This window comes from Ammospiza caudacuta, chromosome 21 (assembly GCF_027887145.1).
Source record: "Ammospiza caudacuta isolate bAmmCau1 chromosome 21, bAmmCau1.pri, whole genome shotgun sequence".
Taxonomy (NCBI): Eukaryota; Metazoa; Chordata; class Aves; order Passeriformes; family Passerellidae; genus Ammospiza; species Ammospiza caudacuta.
In genome coordinates, this window is record NC_080613.1 from 10344002 (window position 1) to 10366199 (window position 22198).

Here is a 22198-nt window from a genome sequence, read left to right on the forward strand (position 1 = left end):
AGTGGAAACTGAAGCCGCTTGTCTAATGAGATGTCAGATAAGGAGCTTCAGATTTAGGGGGCAGAGTCCACCTGTGTTGAGAAAAGAGTGATGCTCTTAAGTTTTGATAAATAAATTACACCCACAAGCAGTGAAACACTGTCTATCTGCACTTTATGATGAGATCGAGGAGAGGTATTTTAAATGGAAGAAATTAAAAACACAGATGGAAGCTGTAATTCTTTCCAGTTATAAGCGTTCCAGCCACATGTAATTAAGATAGCAATATACTTTTTAATGAGTGACAGATCAGTGCCATTGGGAGAAGACTGCCAGAAAAGGGAGTGAGAAGTAAGGCCCAAGCGCTAGAATTGTTCTTGCTGCATTTTTGGGGTTTTGGGGGTTTGGGGGGTTTTTGGGGGTGTTTGTTCGCCGTCCCCGCCGTGTCCGGGTGCAGTGACCGCGCGATGCCACGCGGGGGCAGCACCGCCCGTCCCATCCCTGCTCCTGAATGGGGGGGGGCTCCTTTTCCCACGGCGCTTCCCAAAAATCCGAAATCCGCACAGATTTGTGTGCCTGCAGCTCCCGGGGGTAACCGCGACCCCCGCGGCCGTGTGTCCCTCAGTCTGTCTGTCCAGGGATGCCGGAGCTGCGCGGGTGACAAAGTGGGGCGTGTTTGCCCAATGCCCTGCGCTGCCAATCCCGGCCACCCCTTAGGGAAATGTCCCCAGGCCGTGTCCCGCCCGGGCTGGCACCGCACCGTGTGAACACCGTGGGGTGTGCGTGTGTGGGTGCCCACGCAGGGGGGACACGGGGCAGCGAGGTCCCCAGTGCTCTCAGCCCGCTCCGCCCCGCCGCCGGCCCCGCTGCCTTCCCCGCGCTCTATAAATAACCCTCGTAAATCCTCGCCGTGATTATTTTTCCCCGCCGTCTCTTGAAAGGCCCCACTATCCGCCTCGGCGCTGATTTTTCCACCTTTCCTCAAGTTTCCCCAGCAACGGCAGAGCCGTCCGAGCCAGCGGCGGGGCTGACACAGCCTTTACTCACTCACTCTCTCACTCTCACACTCCCGGGCCGCCCCACGGCGCATTTAAAGCTCCCCGTGCTGCGCCCTCCCACTTCCCGTTCGCGCTGGAGCGCGGCAGGAGCGCGGCTCGGGCCGGCACAGCGTCCCCGCTGCCGTCCCCGCTGCCGTCCCCGCTGCCATGCCCTTCTTCCGCGACCTGTCCAAGCCGCAGCCGCTGGAGTTCCACGCCGAGATGCTGCTGGCGGTGCAGCGGCCGCACACGGGCAGCCTACAGCGCCGGCACACCATGAAGGAGTAGGTGCTGGTGGGCGAGGGGCCGCAGGGAGCCGCGGGTCCCCTCGCCCGCCCCGCTCACACTCGCTCTTGTCCCTAGAGCCAAGGACATGAAGAACCGCCTGGGGATTTTTCGGCGGCGGAACGAGTCCCCCGGAGCCAACCCCTCCGGCAAGCTGGACAAAGTGCTCAAATCGCTCAAGTAGGTGCTGCGAGCGGGCGGTGCGGGCTCGGGGACCGCGGGGGTTTGGGGACCGTGGGGATGGGGACCATCGGGGTTTGGGGACCTTGCGGACTTGCGGACAAGCTGTGCTCTGGAGTCCTCACCTCCAGGGAAGCTGTGCTCACCCCGTTTAGGGAAGCTGTGGACAAAGTGTTTGTGTCTAGAGGAGCATTTTTAAAATGTTTTTTGGGTGAAAGTCTCCTGCTGGAGGGTGAGAGGTGCTGCCTGCACAGTGGCACCGCAGCAGCTCGGGCTGGAAATTTACCTGACGGCAGCGTTCTCCCAGCGCCTGCCTATGGAACTTCAACTGGCCAGAGGATGGTTTGAAAAACCACTTTGCTCTGGAGATGCTCCAGCAGCTGGAGACAAGCCCTCCCTGCTCTGGCTCCTGGCAGCTTCTCTGGCTGCTTGAATGGGGCAGCTGAAATCCCACTTTTCCACAGCACTACATCACCCAGGGCTTCTTCTATTCTTCCTCAGACACTCCAAGTGCCACAGCTGGTGGCACAGACCCCCGGGGTTGTAGTTTCTTCCTGCCAGCCTAAAGGCAGGGGTTTCCTTTTGGTGTTGCTGCCTGTGCAGAGCCTGGCTCTGCCTTCAGCTGCTCTGCCAGTCCACTACCAAGGTGGGAGCCAGGGCCAGCCCCTCGGGCACACAGCGTGGCTTTATCCTCTGGAAACATTTAGCAGGGGCTGATTTGGGAGCTGGGAGCAGCTGTGCTGGGCTCACAGCCTGGCTTTTAATCCACTGGAAATGTTTAGCAGGCAGCACAAGCAGCTTTTGCTGCTGAGCTTTGCCAACGTCCGTCCTTTCTCCCCAGGCCCACTCCCGAGGAAGCACTCAAATGGGGGGATTCCCTGGAGAAGCTGCTGCTGCACAAATGTGAGTGTGTGTCCATCCCTTCCCTTGTGCTTGCTGCCAGGGGAATATCCAGACATGTGCCTGGATAAAGCTGGGATTTCCTCTTTAATCCCTTCCGGAGTTTGGGGATGCACAAAGCCAAATTAGCCTCTCCCTTGTGTGCCCCCCTCCTGCTCCTGCCAGGCCCAGGGGGGATCTCGGGGACAGGGGCAGGGAGAGCTCCAGGTCAGGGCTGCAGGCCCAGCTTGGGGAGGAGGGGGCAGGGATCCATGGCTGTGCCCAGTTTGGGGCTGTGCAGAGGGACCATGGAGCTGCTTTAGAACATCCTGAGCATGGGAGGACAGCCCTTCTCAGGCACCCTATCCTACACCCAGCCCAGGGGGTGGCATGGGGGCCCTGTCCCCACTCCAGCCCAGCCTCCCTTCTGGCTCTGGGTGCTGCAGCCAGGCTTGGGATGTGGATTCAGCTCCTGGATGGGCTGTGCTGCCCTGGCAGTGCCATCGCTGCCTGTTTGCACAAGGGGCTTTTTTGGGCAGTGCAGGGAGGGGGTTTGGGCTGCAGCTGTGCCGTGCCAGAGCTGAGGCTCCTGTGGGGCATCTCCCTGTCTGTGAGCAGGGGTAGAACCGTGTCCCTTCTCCCACAGACGGGCTCGCTGCCTTCAGGGCCTTCCTGCGCACCGAGTTCAGCGAGGAGAACCTGGAGTTCTGGCTGGCCTGTGAGGAGTTCAAGAAGATCAAATCCCAGTCCAAGATGGTGTCCAAGGCCAAGAAGATCTTTGCTGAGTACATTGCCATCCAGTCCTGCAAGGAGGTGAGGGCCGGCTCCCACGCTGGCGTGCGGCTCCTGGCACAGTGCCTGCCTGGGGAGCTGCTCACCAACCCTGGTTCCTCTGCCCACAGGTCAACCTGGACTCCTACACACGGGAGCACACCAAGGAGAACCTGCAGAACATCACCCGCAGCTGCTTCGACCTGGCACAGAAGAGGATTTACGGGCTCATGGAGAAGGACTCGTACCCCCGCTTCCTCCGCTCCGACCTCTACTTGGACATAATCAACCAGAAGAAGGGCAGCTCCCCGCTGTAGGCCCAAGGACTGTCTGGGGCAAGCTGGGAGCTGTGCGTTTACATGGAATTGGGCAGTGGAGGCCTTCCCAGGAGCTGGTGGGAGCTTGCTGTGCTGCTCGTGCCCCAGGCCGTACGGACAGGGGGCAGCTGAAGGAACTGAGCCGGGCAGGCTGGCTCTGCTCCAGCCCCACCATCGCTGGTACGACGCCTTCGGGGTGGCCCCGGCGTGGATTTAGCCTGGAGGGAAGCTCCCACAAGATACTGCGAAGCACCTGCCCCAGCCAGGAGCGTTGCTGGAAGGTGGAGAGTGAGCCCAGCTCGGCAAGGAGGGGATCTCGTGCAGGGCTCTGGCAAGGGGACAGCAGCACCGACACAGATGTGGTCCTGGATTAAAGCCTTGTGAACTGGAGCAGCCCCAGGATGCTGCTGTGCTTCCCTGTGGGCCTCCTCCTTCCCTCCTGGGGCCTCTGGCAGGAGCCCGGCGCTTCCTTGGCTCGTGGTGGGTCCCCCTGGAGCAGCGAGAGCCGGGCCCTTGCCCTGTGCTGGAGGGTGCCAAGCACCCCCTCTTGCCCTCACCCCTGGTTTATTTATTGCCCTCCTGTAGCTGGACACGTTGCTGTGTGCTAGGAAAGCCCCGTGTCCTCCCCGTCCCCACGTTACAAGTGCAATATTTGTTTGTGTCGCGGCCGAGTCTCCGGTGGAGTGGATGCCTTTTTCTTTTTGCAGGTGTGTAGATTTTGTAAGGTAGCAGGTTTTGTGTGCCAGACCCATTCCCTGGCAGCGGGCCGCTGGGGGAGCCTGGTGTAAATATCAATTACTGATGCCCTGACGACGGAGGGTTTGGTGGTGGAGAAAAGCAGAAAAGCAACTCTGAGCAGCAGCCGCTCTCCTGACTGGATAACAATGCTGTGTTGGGAAGCAGGGGTTCCTGCTGGCCCTGGCAGGGCAGGGTGCACTGCCTGCCTCCCAGTTTACAGTGCAAAGCATCTCTGCAGCTAGAAACAAACCTACATTGTCATGGTCATAGGTAAATAAAAGGAGAATATCATTTCTTGTAGCTGGCTTTTGTTCGTGCCATGTTTGTCAGCACTGGTGGAACCGTGCAGCCCTCGCCTTGCTGAGGAGTGTAAAATCCTGTTACTGTGTGCCTAAAGAAGGGAAAATCTGATTCCATGAATTTCTGAGCTTTTTTTTATGATGGAGCAGCTGCCAGAGGCCAGGTCTGGGTGTAGGAGCAGAGTTTTGCCCAAAGTGAGGCCGTTCCCAAGGCCAGCGGTCGCTGTTAAACACAGCAGGGCACAAAGCTCTGAGCAGGGAAATGCCCAAACACACCAGTGATCTCCTGCAGCTCCAGCTCCCTCTGGGACACACCAAAAGCAGCAAGAAAAGGCTGTCCCAGGTCTGTGCACAGCTTGGCAGGGCTGCTCCTCCCCAGCAAGGGCAGGATGGTGTGGGATGCAAATACTTTGTAAAGGCTGTTCAGGGTGTGTTTGGTACCTGAAGTGCCAGCTGGTTGTGGTGGGCCTTGGATGGCTCAGGGGTGTGACTGTGGTGTCCCAGGGCTGTGCTGGGCTGTGGTGTGGCTGCCCAGAGCTGCTGGTGATGTCCAGGGCTGTGTGGCTGCCCCACCTGAGCACAGCTGTCCCGAGCAGGTACCATCTCTGGGGAGCTGCCTGTTTTCCCTCTCCAAACCACCAGCAGGTGCTGCCAGGTGAGGCAGAGCTGAGGGCTCTGCTCAGGGCTTGGCTGGGCCAGCAGGGTTGGTGATGTGGCTCTCCTGGTGCCTCTCCTGGTGCCTCTCCTGGTGGCTCTCCTGGAGATGCTGTTGGCAGCCCAGGGTCCATGGATGGGGTCCCAGTGGTGCCCCAGGAGCTGCTGGCACCCGGTGGGTGGGGGCACCCTCCCAGCTGCTCCTCCAGGCCAGCCCCTCCTCTTTCTCCTGGCATTGCCCAGAGCTTTCATCTCCTCTCCTTCCCAGCTGGGAGGGTTTCCCTGTGTGTCTGGACTCAACAGAGATTTTCTTGCACCTCCTCCTCTCTCCATCTGCACCCTCCTGAGCTCCTCTCTCCATCCCGAACTGTCAGTGTTGGAAACTCACAGCAGGGTCCCTTCACTGTCCCATTTTCCCATGTCCCCAGGCTCACTGGGGCACCCCCAGAGGCTCTGGGCTCGGGGGCTCTGTGGGCACTGGGCAGCTCAGTCCCTGCTGTCCCCTTCTCCCTGCCCTGAGCACAGCCCCAGCAGCCCTGGTGCATCCCGTGGTGGTGCTGATGCCCAGGAGCATCCCAACCCCATAACAATGCTGGATTTTGAGCCTAAAACCTCCTTCCCTCCAGGAATTATCCCAGCCCAGAGAGGCAGGGAGGGCTGGGGCTGCCATGGGGTGTGTGGGGTGGGAATCTGGTGTTTGGCTTTGATCCCTGCAGGGTACAAAGGTGGGGGAATGAGGACCTGAGCTGACTCCCTGGGAAGATGAAATAGCCCTGGGTGAGTGGCAGGAGCTGGGTTATTGCTGTAAGAGAATTTATTGCTGGTTCCAGGCTGGCCTGAGTCACTTGGCACACGCCATCCCCACGTGTCTGGGGACACAATTCCCTGGAAGGACAGGTTGGGGCAAAGCTGGAAGGGCCACGTGCTTTTCCCTTGTTTTCCTGGGATGGCCAGTGCCCCTGCACAGGACAGGTCTCAACATGAACCCAGGTCTCCTCTTGGACTCTGTGGTGACACTGAAGCCACAGCTTTGTCCTCTCTGTGCTGAGGGAGAGAGGCTGTGACAGCTTCTCCAAGACTTTGTGCTGCAGAGCAGAAAGTGTGAGCAGCTTGGAGCATCTGCATGGGAACTGCTGAGGAAAGTGAGCCCAGGGAGGGGGTTTGTGCTGGGGACATTGGTTGGGGTGGAGATCCAGCCCAGGTTTGTTCTGGGATATTGGCTGGGGTGGAGATCCAGCCCACGTTTGCCGGGGGAAGGAGATCCAGCCCAGGTTTGTCCTGGGGATGTTGTTTGGGAAGGAGATCCAGCCCAGTTTGTTGGGATGGAGATCCAGCCCAGTTTGTTGGGGGATGTTGGTTGGGGTGGAGATCCAGCCCAGGTTTGTTGGGATGGAGATCCAGCCCAGGTTTGTGCTTGGGACATTGGTTGGGAAGGAGATCCAGCCCAGGTTTGTTCTGGGGACATTGTCTGGGATGGAGATCCAGCCCCACTGCCCTGAGGGGACACAGGAGCTCTTTCAGGGACACTGAGCCTACAGCACAGAAGGGGAAGAGAAATGTCCTTCTGTAGCACAAAATCAAACATCCAGGACAAAATCCAGTCATGCCAATAGAAGAAATTCCTGACTCATGGATGCCAATGCCACAAGCCTGTGTGAAGGGAATGGGAATTAGATATATCCCTAATTCCTAATTTGAGCCACAACCCAAGTGCCACTGCTGCAGGGACATTCCCAAGGCAGCAATGCTGGGATCAGGGGGTCACCTGGCTGGGGGTGGCCCTGGGGGACGAGAGGGGACATTTCCTGCACTGAAGCCACCCAAGAATGGTGACACAGGAGCTGCTGCCTGTCCTGGGCTCATCCTGAGGATCAGGGATGTGGGGAAGAGCTGCCTGTGGACATCACTGGTGCTGCAGCCAAAGGGAATTTCCTTTGTGTGGAAACTGGTGCCTTCCAAAACAGGGAGCAGCTTATCTCAGCAGATAACGAGGATTTATCTCTGGGCTAAAAATTAGTGGTTGCTGAGTTGCAAATAGCAGCAGCTCAGCCGTGTTTGTTGTGTGCAAACAGGGCAAAGTCCAGCCAGGTGCTCCTTGTTCATCCATGGCACACAGCTCACCCAGCTGAAGGCAAAGCTCCCAGGGAAGGGATTTATGTGGGAAAATGGCAATTATCACCAGACAGAGCTGAAAGCTTCAAAATCTGATGTTTTTGAAGAAGGTAAAATGTCCTAAGATCCTGGATTTAATGTGATGGTTCCCTCACATCCTCAGGGATGAGGAGGTTGGGATGAACAAAAAGCACTTGGAGAGGTGGGAAAATGTGTCACCTGTCCCAGGTGATGGCCTTGACCCTGCAGGTGCCCCTCAGGTCAGTGTTGCATCAGCTGTCTGACGTGGCTGGCAGCCAGGGATGGGTGCTGGGGTCACCTGTGAGTCACAAAAGCAAAGGAAGCTCTGAATGTGGCAGCTGCAAATGCAGCTCAAGCTGCTGAGCACCTCTGGCATGAAGATTTATTGGGAGAAGGGAATGAGGAGGGAGAGAAGGGAATGTAGCCATGCAGGTGAGCACCTGGGCTGCAAGGATCCTCATTCCAGAGCTGGCTGAGCCAGGAGCACAAAGCTTTTCTCTTATTTCTACAGAAACAGAACTTCGCCTTTTTTTGCAGGCATGTCCTGTGCCCCAAGACACTCCAGCACTGCCCAGCCTTTACTTTTCCAGGGCACCATCCTGGAGGACAAACCCACCCAAATAAACAGAACTTTCTACTGAGCAAAATCATTCCTTGGACCCCTGATTAGACAAATGTTCTCAGAATAGAAGCAAGGCTGCTTTCCAGCCACAGACTAAACACAGCTCAGCAGTTTGATACTGAAACCACTGACACAAGAATTCCCTGCCTGGAGTAAACAGCTGAGCTGCTGTGACAGTCCCTTCAGGCTTATCAGGAGCAGCCTGAGCTCTAATTTGGGTGCTGAGCCCAGGATCTGTCTGGAGCCCCACCACAGGAGCCCCCAGCTGTCTGCAGGGTGGGGATGGAGGTCAGCCCTGCTCTGGCTTTGTCTGGGGCCTTTGGCATGCCCTGGGTGTGATAAGGGTGCAGAGTCTGTTTGTCCTTCCTGCTGGGGCTGGGCTGGGCTGGGGAGGGGGTGCTCAGCTCATTGTCCTGCCCAGGGTGCCACAGGTGCCCTCCCAGAGCATCCCTGCACTGGGGCTGGCAGAACCAGTGCCACCAACCCCACCAATGCAGGTGGCATCAACGATGTCACCCCCAAACAATGCAAGGGAGCAAATACAGAGAAAGTAAAAGGATTCTGAGGTAAAAATAAAACCAGACTCAGAGGTTTCTGTCCAGGATACAAACCCAGCTTGGCTGGGCCGGGGCCAGGGCAGGAAATGCAGCGGTGCTGGAGTCCCCTGGGTGCCTCCAGCTCAGTGGGGAAGCATTGTTGTGGCCCTCTCATGGCTCATTTTCTGATTCTTCCCTGCATGAGGTCATTTTTGCTCAGCCCATGCAGCTCACACATGTCCTGGAGCTGGGGAGGAAAGCAGAGAATGCTGAGTGCAGCCAGCCCTGAGCCTGGGGAGGATGGAGCAAAGGATGGTGGAAAATGCTTTTATTTGTGGCTGAGCAGGGGTGGCACACAGGGAGGGGACAAGGGGCACCTGCTCCTCAGGGTGACCCCTGCCAGCACCTGCATCCTCTTTGTGTGGTGAGAATCCCAAAATCAGCAAGGTGAAAATACCAAAATCTCCATCTCCCACAGGCAAGGATGAAGCTGATTTTGGGATTCCCACCTTGGGGAAATCTGGGATCCCCCATTTCCCTGCCCCCTTCCCTTGGCAGCGGGGAAGAAGAGCCAAGCAGGAGCAGGAGGGGGCTGTGGATGCAGTGTTTGCACAGGAGCCATTTGCAAGTAATTTCTTGTCCCTTCCTGAACTAATAGGACAATTACTTGGGGCCACACGTGTTTCTCATGGAAAGTTCCACACGGGCCCGGGCCCTGCGTCATCTCCTCGGGGGAGCAGCCCTGCTGGCCCTGACGTGATTTTCTAGACAAAGACAAGCAGGTGAAACTGCTGCTCCTGGGCCTGGGGACAGCTGGGATGGGTCACAGAGCACCAAACAAAGCTCCCAGGGCAGAAGGGGCTGAAAGCTGATCCCAGGGCCAAACAAGCTCTGGGATGGAGCTGCTGGGCTTGGCATGGAGCTTTTGGATGTGTCCCTCTCACTGTGGGTTCTGTACCCTCCAGCCAGCTCAGGAGATGGGGGAGAAACCAGGGGGAATCCTGGAGAGGCTGCTGAGGTGCAGGGAGGAGAGGGGTGGGATGTAGCAGCATCACAGCTTTGGGAAGGACAGCAGGAAAGGTTCAGAGCAGGGCCAAAGTTGTCAGGGTAGCACCAGGTGACACAATAAGGGACAGCAGCACAGCGTGTGACAGCTCACAGAGCTGGGGACTGTCACAGACATCTTTTATGAAAATCCTTTCCTTACGATTTTTTCTCCTGAGAAGCTGGGAGGCCTCAGGAACAAAATGTAAACAATGATTATCTGCTGCTGTGGAATGCAACAGGTGCATCTGGGATTGATCTCATGTGGTTGTTTCTAATTAATGGCCAATCACAGCCCAGCTGGCTTGGACAGAGAGTCTGAGACAGAGTCTTTGTTATTCATTCCTTTCTATTCTTAGTTTAGCTAGCCTTCTGATGAAATCCTTTCTTCTATTCTTTTAGTATCATTTTAATATAATATATACCATAAAATAATAAATCAGCCTTCTGAAACATAGAATCAGATCCTCGTCTCTTCCCTCATCCCAGAACCCCTTAGAACACCATCACAAGGGACAGCAGGACAGCAGGACAGGTGCTCTCATGGCACAGCAGGAAACAGCCCCAGAGAAGGAGGGGTCTCATTGCTGGAAGGGGACCAGACCTGACCCCAGTCCCAGCTGTGCTGGGGACATTCCTGGCTTGTGGCAGGGTGGGGACAGAGCCCAGGGATGCAGCCCAGAGCTCGGCACGGCCATGGGCAATGTCCCCCAGCACACAGGAGATGCAGGGCAGAGCTTCTGGAGGCCAAAGGTCTCGTGTGAACACAAATCCTGTGTTTTTCTACAAGGCAAAAATTAAATTCCTTAGCTTGAGGATGGGTGCACTGAGTTAATGCTGAGCTGAGAGTCCTTCCCTTTGTGCTCTGAGCACTCACAATCTGTTTGGTTGTAGGTAGAAGATGGGAGCTGAGAGTCAGATTTTGGGCTGGGTTGGGCTGTGGGATGTCCCTGTGGAGCTCAGGGTGACATCTCTGCTCTGCTCATCTCCCTGACTGGTCATTCTGATCTCCACATTGCTGTGCTTTCTACAGATCATTCCCAAAATCTCTTTTTTTGGCCTCCCCAGGCCTGGGCAGCAGTGAGAGCTGTGCAGGCTGGGCTGTGGATGGGGATCCTGGATGCCTCCTGCAGCTATTGCCCCACGTATTTTATTTAATTTGTCGTTTGTATGCAAACAATCCAGTTAATTAACTGGATGATCTTTCAGGGAGCACAAGTGTTGCCAGAGGTAGGAAGTCTGATAAGTTGATCCAGCCAATCTTTCCCTTCCTAAAATAAACAATGAGGAAGGAAGTAGGATGGGAGCCCCTGAAAATCACATTTTAAATAGTGTCAGCTTTTATGGCCGAGCCATAAACCCCCAGTTCCTGAAGCCCTGGCACGGCATTAATGAGATGATAATTATGGCCACACTCGTTACTGCAGCTCCATCACAGCCCAGGAATGGCTGTGGGCTCTGCTGTGCCCAGGGGCCAGGGAAGGGATCAGGGGAGCTCCCACTGCTCTGCCACAGCCTGGCTGCTCTCAGCACCCAGGGCAAGGCTCTGCCTCCCTCAGGGCACCTTGGGGACCTTGGAGTCCCCAAACCCTGTGGGGAATTTGCTGGAGTCCCAGCCTGGTGGCTGTTGTTATAGGACATGAAAGAACACAAGCTCACACCGCTGTTTTTAAGGTGAAGAAAAAGGGAAGTTTATTTCTGACTCCAACATTTATAGGTTTCTAAGAGTGGCAGTGGATTGGAGGGTGACAGTGCCACCTCTCCAATGACACTGGACAAACCAACAGTCTGTCAACTTTCTCATCTTCCATAATGGAATGCAAAACAATGAGTTATTTACGGAAAGTGTGTGAGAAAGCTCACTACAAGAATGTCATCATCAAAAGGCTTAGAAAATATTACAAAAACAGAGTGACAGGTGGCAGAGTGACCTCCCAAGGGACATTCCCCCCCCGTCCCTGCTCTCCTGCACAGGGAGGAGCCTCGGGAGCAGCTTCAGAGCCAGAGGGGGCTCAGCTTGGTCCTCCTGGTCCATCCTGGTGTCTGAAAAGGCTGCAGGGGCACTGCCCCTCCCACAGGGATGTTTTAGAGGGATGGAAGTTTGCTGGGAAATGGGTCTGCCCTTGCTGGCTCCTCATCCATGTCTCGGGTTGCTGTTGATATTCTCTGCCCCCAGATGTGCAGGGTGTCTCTGCTTCAGCCCACACAGCTGAGGAACGAGTCTGGACTCTTCACTTTTCGGTCTTGAGGTTGTTTATTAATTCTTATCTATAAAATTTTCTTTCTGCCCAGCTGAGATCTGCTCAGCAGGGCAGCCACAGGCACTCTGTGCTGTCCTTTTATACTACAAACTACATATAACATATTTACACTTAACTCCCAATACCCATCACCTGTGTTAGACAGTGAGCTTCTACTCTAAACCCATCCCAAAGTGCCAACAGCACTGCAGAAAATGGAGAACAAGAAGAAGTAGAAGAAGGAAGGCCAGACATGCTTAAGTTTCTCCATCTTGTCCCCATAACCCCCATACCAAAAATCCTAAAATCTACATTTTCACCCTGTGATAATTTTGTTATTACACCATTCAAACCTGTGTGACTTTCATGTCCTCATACAAAGCTGGTAACTTGCTCCAAGGGTCAAAATCAAATCCCCAGGTGCTCTGGGCTCTGTGCCAGGGTCTCTGAGCCCCCTGGCAGGGTCCTCAGCAACTCTGGACAGCCAGAGGGATGCACTGAGCTCTGACATCCAGGCACCTTCCATCACCCAGAGCATGCTGGGCTCCAGCTGAGCTGTCAGCAGAGCCCTCTGGGAGCTGCAGGGACACCTCTGTGACACAAGACCCCACCAGGGTTACTGACTTGCCCCCGTGGAGGAAGAGGAGACCCCTGATGTGCCACTTTGTCCCCACAGACCTGGACAAAACTTGATTTCTCCTGGTTCTGGAGAGGCAAAGCCTCCTGAGGAGGGTGGGAAGATGAGTTCCTGCTTGTGTTTGTGGCTGCACAGGTTTGTGGCGTCAGGGGTGGCACCCCCAGCCAGCCTGAGCCCTGTGGGGTGGGTCAGACACTGGAGGTGTTTTCCAGGCTGTGGTGTTAAAGAACACTCGTGCTTGGGTTTTCTGGTTCCACCCTCTTGTCCTGCTCATCTCTCCTGTTTCTGGGGGTGGCTAGAGCTCCTGCTTGCTGGATAAAGACAGGCTTGGGGAATCCTGCTGTTTTTTTAACCCTGGGGTCCTGTCTCCCCAGTGCTCCATTCTTGGGTGGGATTTTGAAACCCATTAAATGTGTGATTTACTCCTTGGCCTTCCATCCTCTCTGTTCTCTGCTGTGTTTCTCTGGCTGAGGGGGTTTGGATGGGCATCCTCACATGAGGGCTCAGCTGAAGTTGGGCTCAGCTTAAATGGGGCTCAGCTGAAGCTGGGCTCAGCTGGAACTGGGCTCAGCCTGGGCAGTGGGCAGAGGCACCACCCAACCCTCTGTGCAGTGATGCTGCAGCAGCAGTGAGACCCAGCAGGGGGGTCCCATGGCTTTTCTGCTCCTCTTCCTCCCCCTGGACCTCCCCACCCTGCCCAGCACATTCTGCTGGCCCTGCCCACCCCTCCTGAGCTCTGCTCCTGCACCTGCTATAGAAGAGCTGGTGAATCCAGGACTTCCTGTGAGAGATGGGGGAATTCTCACCCTGGCAGTGCTACAGAGCCCTCCCAGTGGGGCTTTGCATCTGGGGGACACAGCTGGGCTGGCTGGGGACACTGCTGGGCCACTGTCACAGGCTCTGTCCTCAGAGCATCACAGCCAGGCTCAGGTGGGACTCAGGAGGAACAACAAACACCTGGGTCTGCTCCCCACAGAGTGACAGGACAAGGGGAATGGCTCCCGACTGAAGGAGCAGGTTTAGGATGTTGTTTAGGAAGGAATTGTTCCCTGGCAGGGTGGGCAGGCCCTGGCACAGGGTGCCCAGAGCAGCTGTGGCTGCCCCTGGATCCCTGGCAGTGCCCAAGGCCAGGCTGGACAGGGCTGGGAGCAGCCTGGGACAGTGGGAGGTGTCCCTGCCCATGGAAAGGACCCTTCCAACCCAAACCACTCTGGATTCCATGATTCCACCCCCAGGCACCACAAACTCAAAGTCTCTGCTGCTGAGCCCCCCCTGTTTGCTCTGCTCTGAGCCCATCCTGCTCCTGTTCCTCACTTTTCCATGGCTGCACAGTCACCAGGAAATGCCAAACTCATCCAAGATAAGGAGCCAGGGATGGAAAGCCCCTGGGCTGGAGCAGGGCTGTGTGGAGCCCCACTGGCTGCCCTGGGCTCTCCTGTGGTGCTGTGCTCGGTTATTTCCAGCTGTGGCTTCTGGAAACCTTCAGTGCTTTTGCCTCTTTTAGCCCTGGTGGCTCAGAAACTGCTCCTGGCAGGGCTGGGGCTGCTCCTCATTCTCTGGAAAAACCTTAAAATGCTGCAGAGAGTCAGAGGAACGCCAACTAAGGGAAAAAATAACAACCAGAAAAACAAAACCTGGTCTTTTTCCAATCAGGCTGCAACGTTGTTATATTTTTCTTAAAGAAAAACACATCTCCTTTTTTTCCTGGGTCCAACTGGCCCCTGCACTCTCCATTGTGCCAAGCTCCCAAAATAACTGCAGCTGTCAATGGAAATAAAGCTCTGGGAGAATCTCCCGTGGCTGTCTCACCCTCCTGAGCTCCTGGCGTGCCCCACACTCTGCTGGTGACAAATCTCTGCTGTGGCAGCTCCTGGGTGTCCCAGTCCCAGGGCTGTGTGAGCAGCCCCCAGAGGTGGCACAAATCAAGGGCAGCACGAGGTTGGCAGCTCTGGGTTGTTGGTGGATCCCTGCAGGTTTAACCCTTTGTCTCTGGGGTTGGCAGTGCCCCACTCGTGGCCAGAGCAGGGTTTGGGGTGTTCTGGGCTCCATCCCAGCACATCCACCCTCGGTCCAGCCAGTGATTCCCACATGAATTGTTTTGGACTTGGGAGTGCTGAAGATCTGCATGTTCCAGGTCAGGAAAAGGAACAGGCACAGCGCTCGTTCCTCTGGAAGAAATCCCTCAAATTGTTTGGTGTTTTTAAAAATTCCTGTACACAAATGTTTTCCTGACCTCCTGCTGCTCCCCTCAGAGGGGCCTGGAAGCCTGGGGAGTTCTCCTCAGGGGTGGCTGCTCTCCCACGGGCACAGGTGTGTTCACAGGGCCCACTGAGGCTCCTTTTCCCATAAACTACAGAAATGCCCTGGAAAAGGAGGGTCAGGCCCAGCCTCTGGCCAGGATGGCCTGAACTGGAGCCTCAGGGCTTCAGTGCTGGTTTCCTGTGGAAGGACTGAGCTCTGCTGGGGCTTTTGGAACCAGAGCTGGCTCTGTGAGCAGGGCTGGGAGCTGGAGCTCAGGCTGGCATCATCCAAGGGTGATGGTGCTGTGGTTTCACCCCATTGTTCCCTCCTGCCCTCCCTGCTTTCCCCATCCTCTGCTGGGCACACCGCATTTCTGCAGCCCAGGATCTCTCCTGCTCCATGGGGCAGCACCAGGGGCTGTGGGAAGAGCAGGGATGGGGCAGCGGGTGGAGGGTGAAGGGCTGGGCTGGGGAGTGCCTCCACTCTGACCCAGGTGATGATGAGGCTCCTCTGGATACCATGGAGGTGACTCCACCCTGAACATCACAGCCCTTCCTGTGCCCTGACCTCCTCACAGCCCTTCCTGTCCCCTGGCCTTGTCACAACCCCTCCTGTCCCTGATAGCCAGCCCTGCAGAGGGCTCCTCCAAAGCTGGAACAGCCAGGTCAGAAGGAGCTGGAGCTGTTATCAGCCAGGGCTGGGAGTGCCAGCCGGGCCAGGCCCTGCTGGGCCACCGTGGCATGAGTCACAAGGGTCACAGGTGAGTAATAAAATGGCTGCCTCTCACCATGAGGAGACAGATGTGATGTGGATGTACAGTGATATGTCCCCCAAAGTCCTTTTTCTTTTCCCTTATAAGAGCCTCAGGGAGGCTGGTTTGTTACCAGGAGAGCTGGCACAACAACACCTGACCTCCAACCAATATGTGGGAAGGGAATCTCCACCAAAGGATGGCAGAGAAGGAGTTTGTGGGAAATGGATTTGTACAAAATGCCATGGAATAGGACAGACATTGTTGAGAGAGCAATGGAGCTAGAAACAAGTTTCACAGGATGGCCTTGAAAAAAATACTGGATACTTTGGAGAAATAGAACTGTGAAAGATGCATTGTAGTGGGACCCAGGAGGGGTAATTTTAGATAATTGACTTTAAGGCATTTACAGCATGGTGTGGTAAAGCTGATAGACCAAGAAACACTTATAGTGTATTGTAATTAGGAAATAGTTAACTTCTGATTGTGATGGTGTGAATTATAACATCTGTATTGTCTCACCCTTCACATGAGACTGAAAAAGGAATAAAAGTTTTTAAAAGGCCTCTCAGTTGCCCCATCTCTGGGTCAGAAAAGGGCTTAATCCAACAGAGTTGACTGACAAAACCTTGGGAGGGGCTGAGGGTATAAAAGGCAGAGCATCCATCTTGTAGAGGAGCATGTGCCTGGTAGTCATGGGGGCTACCAGCACTGCAATTTTTCCTTATTCAGTCCTTTTGTTGTATTTGTTTTTTTTTTTTTTTTTGTTAAGGTTTAATAAACCTTTGACACTTTAGAAGTGAGCAGTCATTTCTCACACAAGGGTCACGGGGTGATTCAGTGCCCAGCCTGTGCCACATGGGCAGGGCTGGCACAGGGCACACGAGTGTCCCTTGTCCTGCAGGTGCTCAGCAAACCATGGCCAGAGCAGCATGGTGGGCACTGGCAGCTCCCAGTGAGCCCAAGGCCAGCTCCTGACCACTCTTGGATTGGGGGCTGATTCTCCTTAAAACAATGGGCTGTAAACTGGGGAGGAGCCTGGCAGAGGGGGAGTGCAGGGGCTGAGGCCAAGGCCAGTGTTGTGTGTGATTCCAGCTCCTGGACCTGCAGGGAAGGACACAGGACAGAGGGTCCTGGTGGGCCCAGCCTGAACCTGAGGGGTTCTGGTGCCAGAGCTCAGGGTGGGGTTTGGCAGAGCAGGCCCTGGGCTGATGGAGGAGGTGGAGAAAAGGGGCTGGGGCTTGGTCAGCTGAAACCACTGAGGCAGCCCTGTGGGTGCAGCAGGGGTGGGAGAATCCTGGTCCCTGCTCCAAGGACTTCCAGCCCCTCGTGGGCAGCTCCATGGGAAGGGTTGTGTAGTGTGCTGGCCCAGCTGATGGCAGGGGATGTCCCCTGTGTCCCCTCCATGGCCCTGTGCTCTGGGAGGAGCTGCTGGAAGGGGCCACTCCACACAGGGCTGAGTCCCAAACAGGAGTGAGTCCCAAACAGGGGTGACAGCCCTGGAGCCCTGGTGGGGCTGGGGGCAACACTGGGGCTGCAGGAGACCCCTCGTGTGGGACTGCACTGATCTGATGGGTCTGGGAATCAGCTGCTCTGGGGGGATCCCAGAGGTCCCTCCAGACACATTCCCTGGGACTGCAGCAGGACATGGCAGAGCTGGGTCTGCAGCTCCAGAGCAATTCCCAATGAGCCCAGTGCCCCCAGTGGGAGCAGAGCCCACCTCTGGTCACCCCCTGCTCCTGCCACCCCTCTGCTCTCTCCTCCACCTTCCTCTGGCTGCTGGGATGCTGCTGCCTCTGTCCTCTCTCCTGTCCCTGCTGCCCTCCATGGATTTGTCCCAGGTCTGTTCCCACTGCCTGGTCCCTGCTCAGTTTCTTGGCATTTTTTCCCTGTAAATCTGAGCCAGGCTGGTGCTTCCAGGGGGTTTCTACAGGGTGGAGATTTCATCACTTTGTTGTCTCCTGTTGTGCTGCTGGCAAGGCTGGAGGCTTTGGAGGTGAGTTTGTGTTTGGGTGTTACCAGAGCAACCCTGGCAGGCTGAGAGCCTTTGCCTGCCTGCAGCACATCTGTCCAGCAGCTGTTTCCAGGCTGTACCTGTGGGCTTGGGGCCTGCCAGGGGGGCTCTGCTCTGCTGGGACCCTTCAGGGGATGGAACCTGTTGGGGAGCCAACAATTGGCCCTTGGATGTGATCCCTGTGTGCCCCAAGGATTGCAGCAGGCTCTGGAAAGTGAATTTACAGTAAAGGCTGAACTCAGAGTAATCACCCAGGTACAGGAGGGGGAGTGGGACAGGGTTGGATGTCTGAAGGGTGTAGGGGGTAAATCCCAGGGGAAAGGGGCTCAGCCTGGAGCAAAGGAGGCTCAGGGGGGCCCTTGTGGCTCTGCACAGCTCCTGACAGGAGGGGACAGCCGGGGGGTCAGGGAACAGGGACAGAAGGAGAGAGAAAGGCTCAGGGTGGGCCAGGGCAGGCTCAGGGTGGGCACAGCAGGAATTTCTCCATGGAAAGAGGCTCAGGCCTTGGAACTGCCCAGGGGGGTTCACTTGGCACTCAGTGCCCGTGCTGGGGACAATGTGAGGGTTGGGCACAGCTGGGGCTCCGTGGCTAGGAAGGATTTTCCAACCCAAACGATTCTGGGGTTCTGTGTGCCCCAGTTCAGACTCTGCCAGAACATAAAGGACCTGCTGTCCACTCAGTGCCCCTCACCAGGCTCTTGGGTTTCCTTTGCAATCTTTTGGGGTCTTGAAGCTCCCTCTGCAGCACTTTCCAAAAGGAATAACTTCCAGCTCTGCAGGCAGGCTCAGTCAGGCTTGGGCCAGAGGCCAGGACAAAGCTCCCCAGCATCCTGTGATGCTCACCCAGCTCAGGCAGGAGAGAGGGCTGGAAATAGCCCTGGAGTTTGGGTGTCTTTGTGGCTGGGACCTTGTGGGAAAATTCCCTGTGGTTGCCTGACTGCCAGCAGTGTCCCAAGGCTGTTTGCAAGCAGCAAATGCCTCTGTGAAATGCAGGGAGCAAATGCAGGCTGGCCTGTGTCTGCAGGGCAGGAGCAGCCCCCAGCAGCACAGGAGGGATGGAGAGCACTTGTCCCCAGCTGCTGGGGCTGTGGGATGGGGCTGGCCCTGCTCCTGCACCAGGCAGGGCTGGCTGTGCCCCTAGGGTGCCCCTGGGAGGTACAGGTACCCCTGTACCCCATGGCATTGGCCTGGCAGGGACAGGGACCCCTGTGCCCCCATGGTGCCCCTGGGAAGGACAGGGACCCCTGTGCCCCATGGCATTGCCCTGGGAGGGACAGAGACCCCTGTGCCCCCATGGTGCCCCCTGTGCCCCATGGCATTGCCCAAAGAGGGACAGGGACTGCTGTGCCCCATGGCATTGCCCTGGCAGGGACAGGGATCCCTGTGCCCCATGGCATTGCCCTGGCAGGGACAGAGACCCCTGTGCCCCATGGCATTGCCCAAAGAGGGACAGAGCCCCCTGTGCCCCATGGCATTGCCCTGGCAGGGACAGGGACCCCTGTGCCCCATGGCATTGCTCTGGCAGGGACAGGGACCCCTGTGCCCCCATGGCACTGCCCTGGGCTGGCTCTGCCTGAGGGCAGGAGCAGGAGGGATCCATCCTGCCTGCCCTGCCCCACCTCGCTGGGATTGCTCCAGGGAAATGGAGCTTGGCCAGGTTGGTTCCCTGGGATAAGGTGACCTATTGGAAATGCAACATTTTGGTGGCAAACTGGTCTTTGGCCATGTCAGCGTGCCCTGGACTGGAAATGGGATTGTGAGGGGGGAGGGTGTCCCTTGCTCCCCTCAGGTGAGACCCCACCTGCAGAGCTGCCTCCAGTTTGGGGGACCCAAAGAGCAGCAGGACCTGGAGCTGCTGGAGCCAGGCCAGAGGAGACACCTGAGATGCTCCAAGGGCTGGAGCCAGGCTGGCAGAGCTGGGGGTGCTCACCTGGAGAGGAGAAGCTCCACAGAGACCTCAGAGCCCCTGCCAGGGCCTGAAGGGGCTCCAGGAGAGCTGGGGAGGGACTGGGGACAAGGGATGGAGGGACAGGACACAGGGAATGGCTCCCACTGCCAGAGGGCAGGGATGGATGGGATATTGGGAATTGTTCCCTGGCAGGGTGGGCAGGCCCTGGCACAGGGTGCCCAGAGCAGCTGTGGCTGCCCCTGGATCCCTGGCAGTGCCCAAGGCCAGGCTGGACAGGGCTGGGAGCAGCCTGGGACAGTGGGAGGTGTCCCAGGGTGGGATGGGATGGGATGGGATTTAAGATCCCTTCCAACCCAAACCACTCTGGGATCTGGGATTCTATCAAATGGATTTTCTGGGGGTCCTGGGGAGGAATGGACACATTCAGGAGCGTTGTTCACAGTCACTTTCAGAGGAGGATCCCTCAGATTTCTTTCACCTTCCTTCCCAAGGTGCAAATTTTTAATAATTGTATTTCAAAGAGCTGCTTGTGTTTGTTGTGAACCTGCATTTGAACCAGAGCAGAACAACTGCAAAGGAACAATGAGACATTTGGAACATCACAAACTCAGAGGATGGAAAAAAAAATTACCCTCAATTTCTTTGGGCTCCATCCCAGCTCCAGGACAATTAATTCTGTGTGTCCCTCGAACACACTGGATGTTCCCTTTACTGCAGCAACTGCAGAAGATAAGAGCCATGACCTGGCACCAACTCTGGGTGCTGAGGAATTTCTAAGCTCATTTTCTGATAAGAGCCTTCCCAGGGTGGTTGGAAACAGTTTGTTTTCATGGGTACTGTGAAAGGTCAAGTTGTTCAGCAGGGCCACCCCCCAGTAATGCAGAGCAGACTGAAATTAGGGTGGGAAATTAGGGAAACTGTGGCACTGCAGACCCTGCAGCTCATGACAGTTCAGGCACAAGGCAGGTCCAGGAAAAGCAGAGGGAAGGAAGGGAATTCAAAGTGTAAAACTGCAGAATGAAACATTCACACTGTCCTTCTGCAAGGGGAAGGGGTTTCTGCTCCAGGGGTTGGGGTCACCCACTCTGCCCAGCAAAGGCTGCCTGGCTGTGTCTGAATTAGAGCAACATTTGCTGCCTTTGGGCTGGATGAGAGCCTGGAAACTGCACCCTAACACCTTCTCCCCACTGCGTTTTGTGGCCAAATCCAATCTTTGCATGTCCAGGAGGGGAACAATCCTGCTTCCCTGAGCAGGGGAGGAATGGGGAGCTGCTGGTTCCCCACCAGGTGCTGCAGGTCCATAACTCCATTCCCAGCTCCAGCCCCACGGGCGCTGGCTCAGTCCAGGACTCAGTCCCTTGTCCCCCACAGCAGCACCCTCAGGGTGCCCTGCCTGCCCCAGCTGAGCCCTCCCTGCCCTCCCAGCTCATCCCATGGAGCTGACAGCTCCTGCTGGGCAGGGCACTGACCCCATGGCTGGGCACTCGTGCCAGGGCTGGGAGTCTGTGAGGAGCAGAAGGGAGAAGCCAGAAGGCAGCAGGGTGCACCAGGGCCCTGCATCACCCACGGGGCTGTGGTACCACTGAAAGGGGCTGGAAAAACACCACTGGAAGATGAAACAGGAAAGCCTTATAAATATGATTGCCTGGCAAAAGATTTTGAGAATATGAAAACTATAAGTGAGATTGAAATGAAAGCAAGCTTTGAGATCCCTCAGTTACTGAACAACTGGAAAACAATGGTGTGGCCAGCTGAAGGTGATCCCCTTTTGATGGAACAACACCCTCTGCTTGCAGACAGGCCCAAGGCTCAGAGCAGACCCTACAGCTTGGCAGAAGGGGCCCAAAGAGGAGGTTTTAGGGTTTAAAATGTAACAGAGTATGGTGATGTAATGATTCTTATAGGCTGTATGGAAATGCTGTAGGATTTGTATCTTGTACTAGATTGGTTAGTGAGAATCAGAATATTCAACACAGAAGAAGGTTTATGGTATTGTAACGGGAACTTCACCCTCTTACCCCTTTACTCTCTTACGCTTTTACTCTCTCACCCTCTCATCCTCTCTCCCCCTCTCTTCTCTCAGTCCTGCTCTGAGCTGTGTTTGGCAGCTCCCAGCAGGGCCCTGCACCCAGGCCCTTTGCAATAAACCCCAAGTTCCAGACCTGGCTGCAGAGATCTCTGGTCTCTGTCTGTCCCGACCGTCCTACCCCCTGACGCTCCTACCAGATTTGCTCTCACAATTAAAAGATAACTCTTGTGTGAATATTAAGAGAAGCTTTAGTGATGTACAGTTATGTTATTGTAGTTCAGGTGTGCTCTGTTCTCCCCACAGTTCCCTTTCCCCCTGTATTGTTGCCATCAGACAGCCTGGGCTGTCCAGGACAGGTACAAAGAAGCTGCACAGGTGTCCCTTACCTGGGGCAGGTGGGAATGGAAAAGCTTGGGGTGCTCAGGGGGTGAGGCATGGCAACACCTGACCTCCAATCCAGTTACAAAGCAGTTTCCACTGATAAATGGCAAAGAAGAGCTGACTGACAGACTTTGGGGAGGACCAGGGCTGGCTGATGCAACCCTAGGGGTATAAAAGCCTGAGCATCCATCTTGAAGATGAACTGGCCTCATGGTGTGCACAAGGGGCAGCTCCCAGTGCTGCAGCTTTTTCCTTGTGTAGTCCTTTGTTATGTTTTTGTTAAGGTTTAATAAACCTCTTTAAATTTTCAAAGTGAGCAGTTGTCTCTCACCACTGGCTGAGAAGTGCCCACCAGCTGGGCCCAGTGCAGGATCCCCCCAGTCCCAGCTCCCATCCAGCTGGAAAAGGACTTTCCATTTCCAGAGGAGTGGCCATTTGCTGGAATTCATGCAGACGAGGACAGGGGGTCACCCCACTTCCCAAGGCCTTGTTCAAGGGGCACAGAGGAGAACAGATGTGCCT

General features: G+C 55.9%; 1 protein-coding gene across 2 annotated transcripts in view; it reads left to right on the forward strand.

Moving 5' to 3' along the window:
- The window catches only part of RGS3 (regulator of G protein signaling 3), a 71075-nt gene extending 66614 nt beyond the window's left edge, over positions 1-4461 (forward strand). Inside the window, exons 1-5 of one of the 2 annotated variants that reach the window (XM_058818486.1) lie at positions 1017-1300; positions 1380-1481; positions 2323-2384; positions 3007-3173; positions 3263-4461. In XM_058818486.1, coding sequence (XP_058674469.1) covers positions 1185-1300; positions 1380-1481; positions 2323-2384; positions 3007-3173; positions 3263-3448 — 633 coding nt within the window. In that variant the 5' untranslated portion in view covers positions 1017-1184 and the 3' untranslated portion in view covers positions 3449-4461. Of the gene's footprint in view, positions 1-1016; positions 1301-1379; positions 1482-2322; positions 2385-3006; positions 3174-3262 lie in introns of those variants that run through there. The other variant, XM_058818485.1, reaches the window with a different exon arrangement.
- The last annotated feature ends 17737 nt before the right edge of the window (positions 4462-22198 follow it).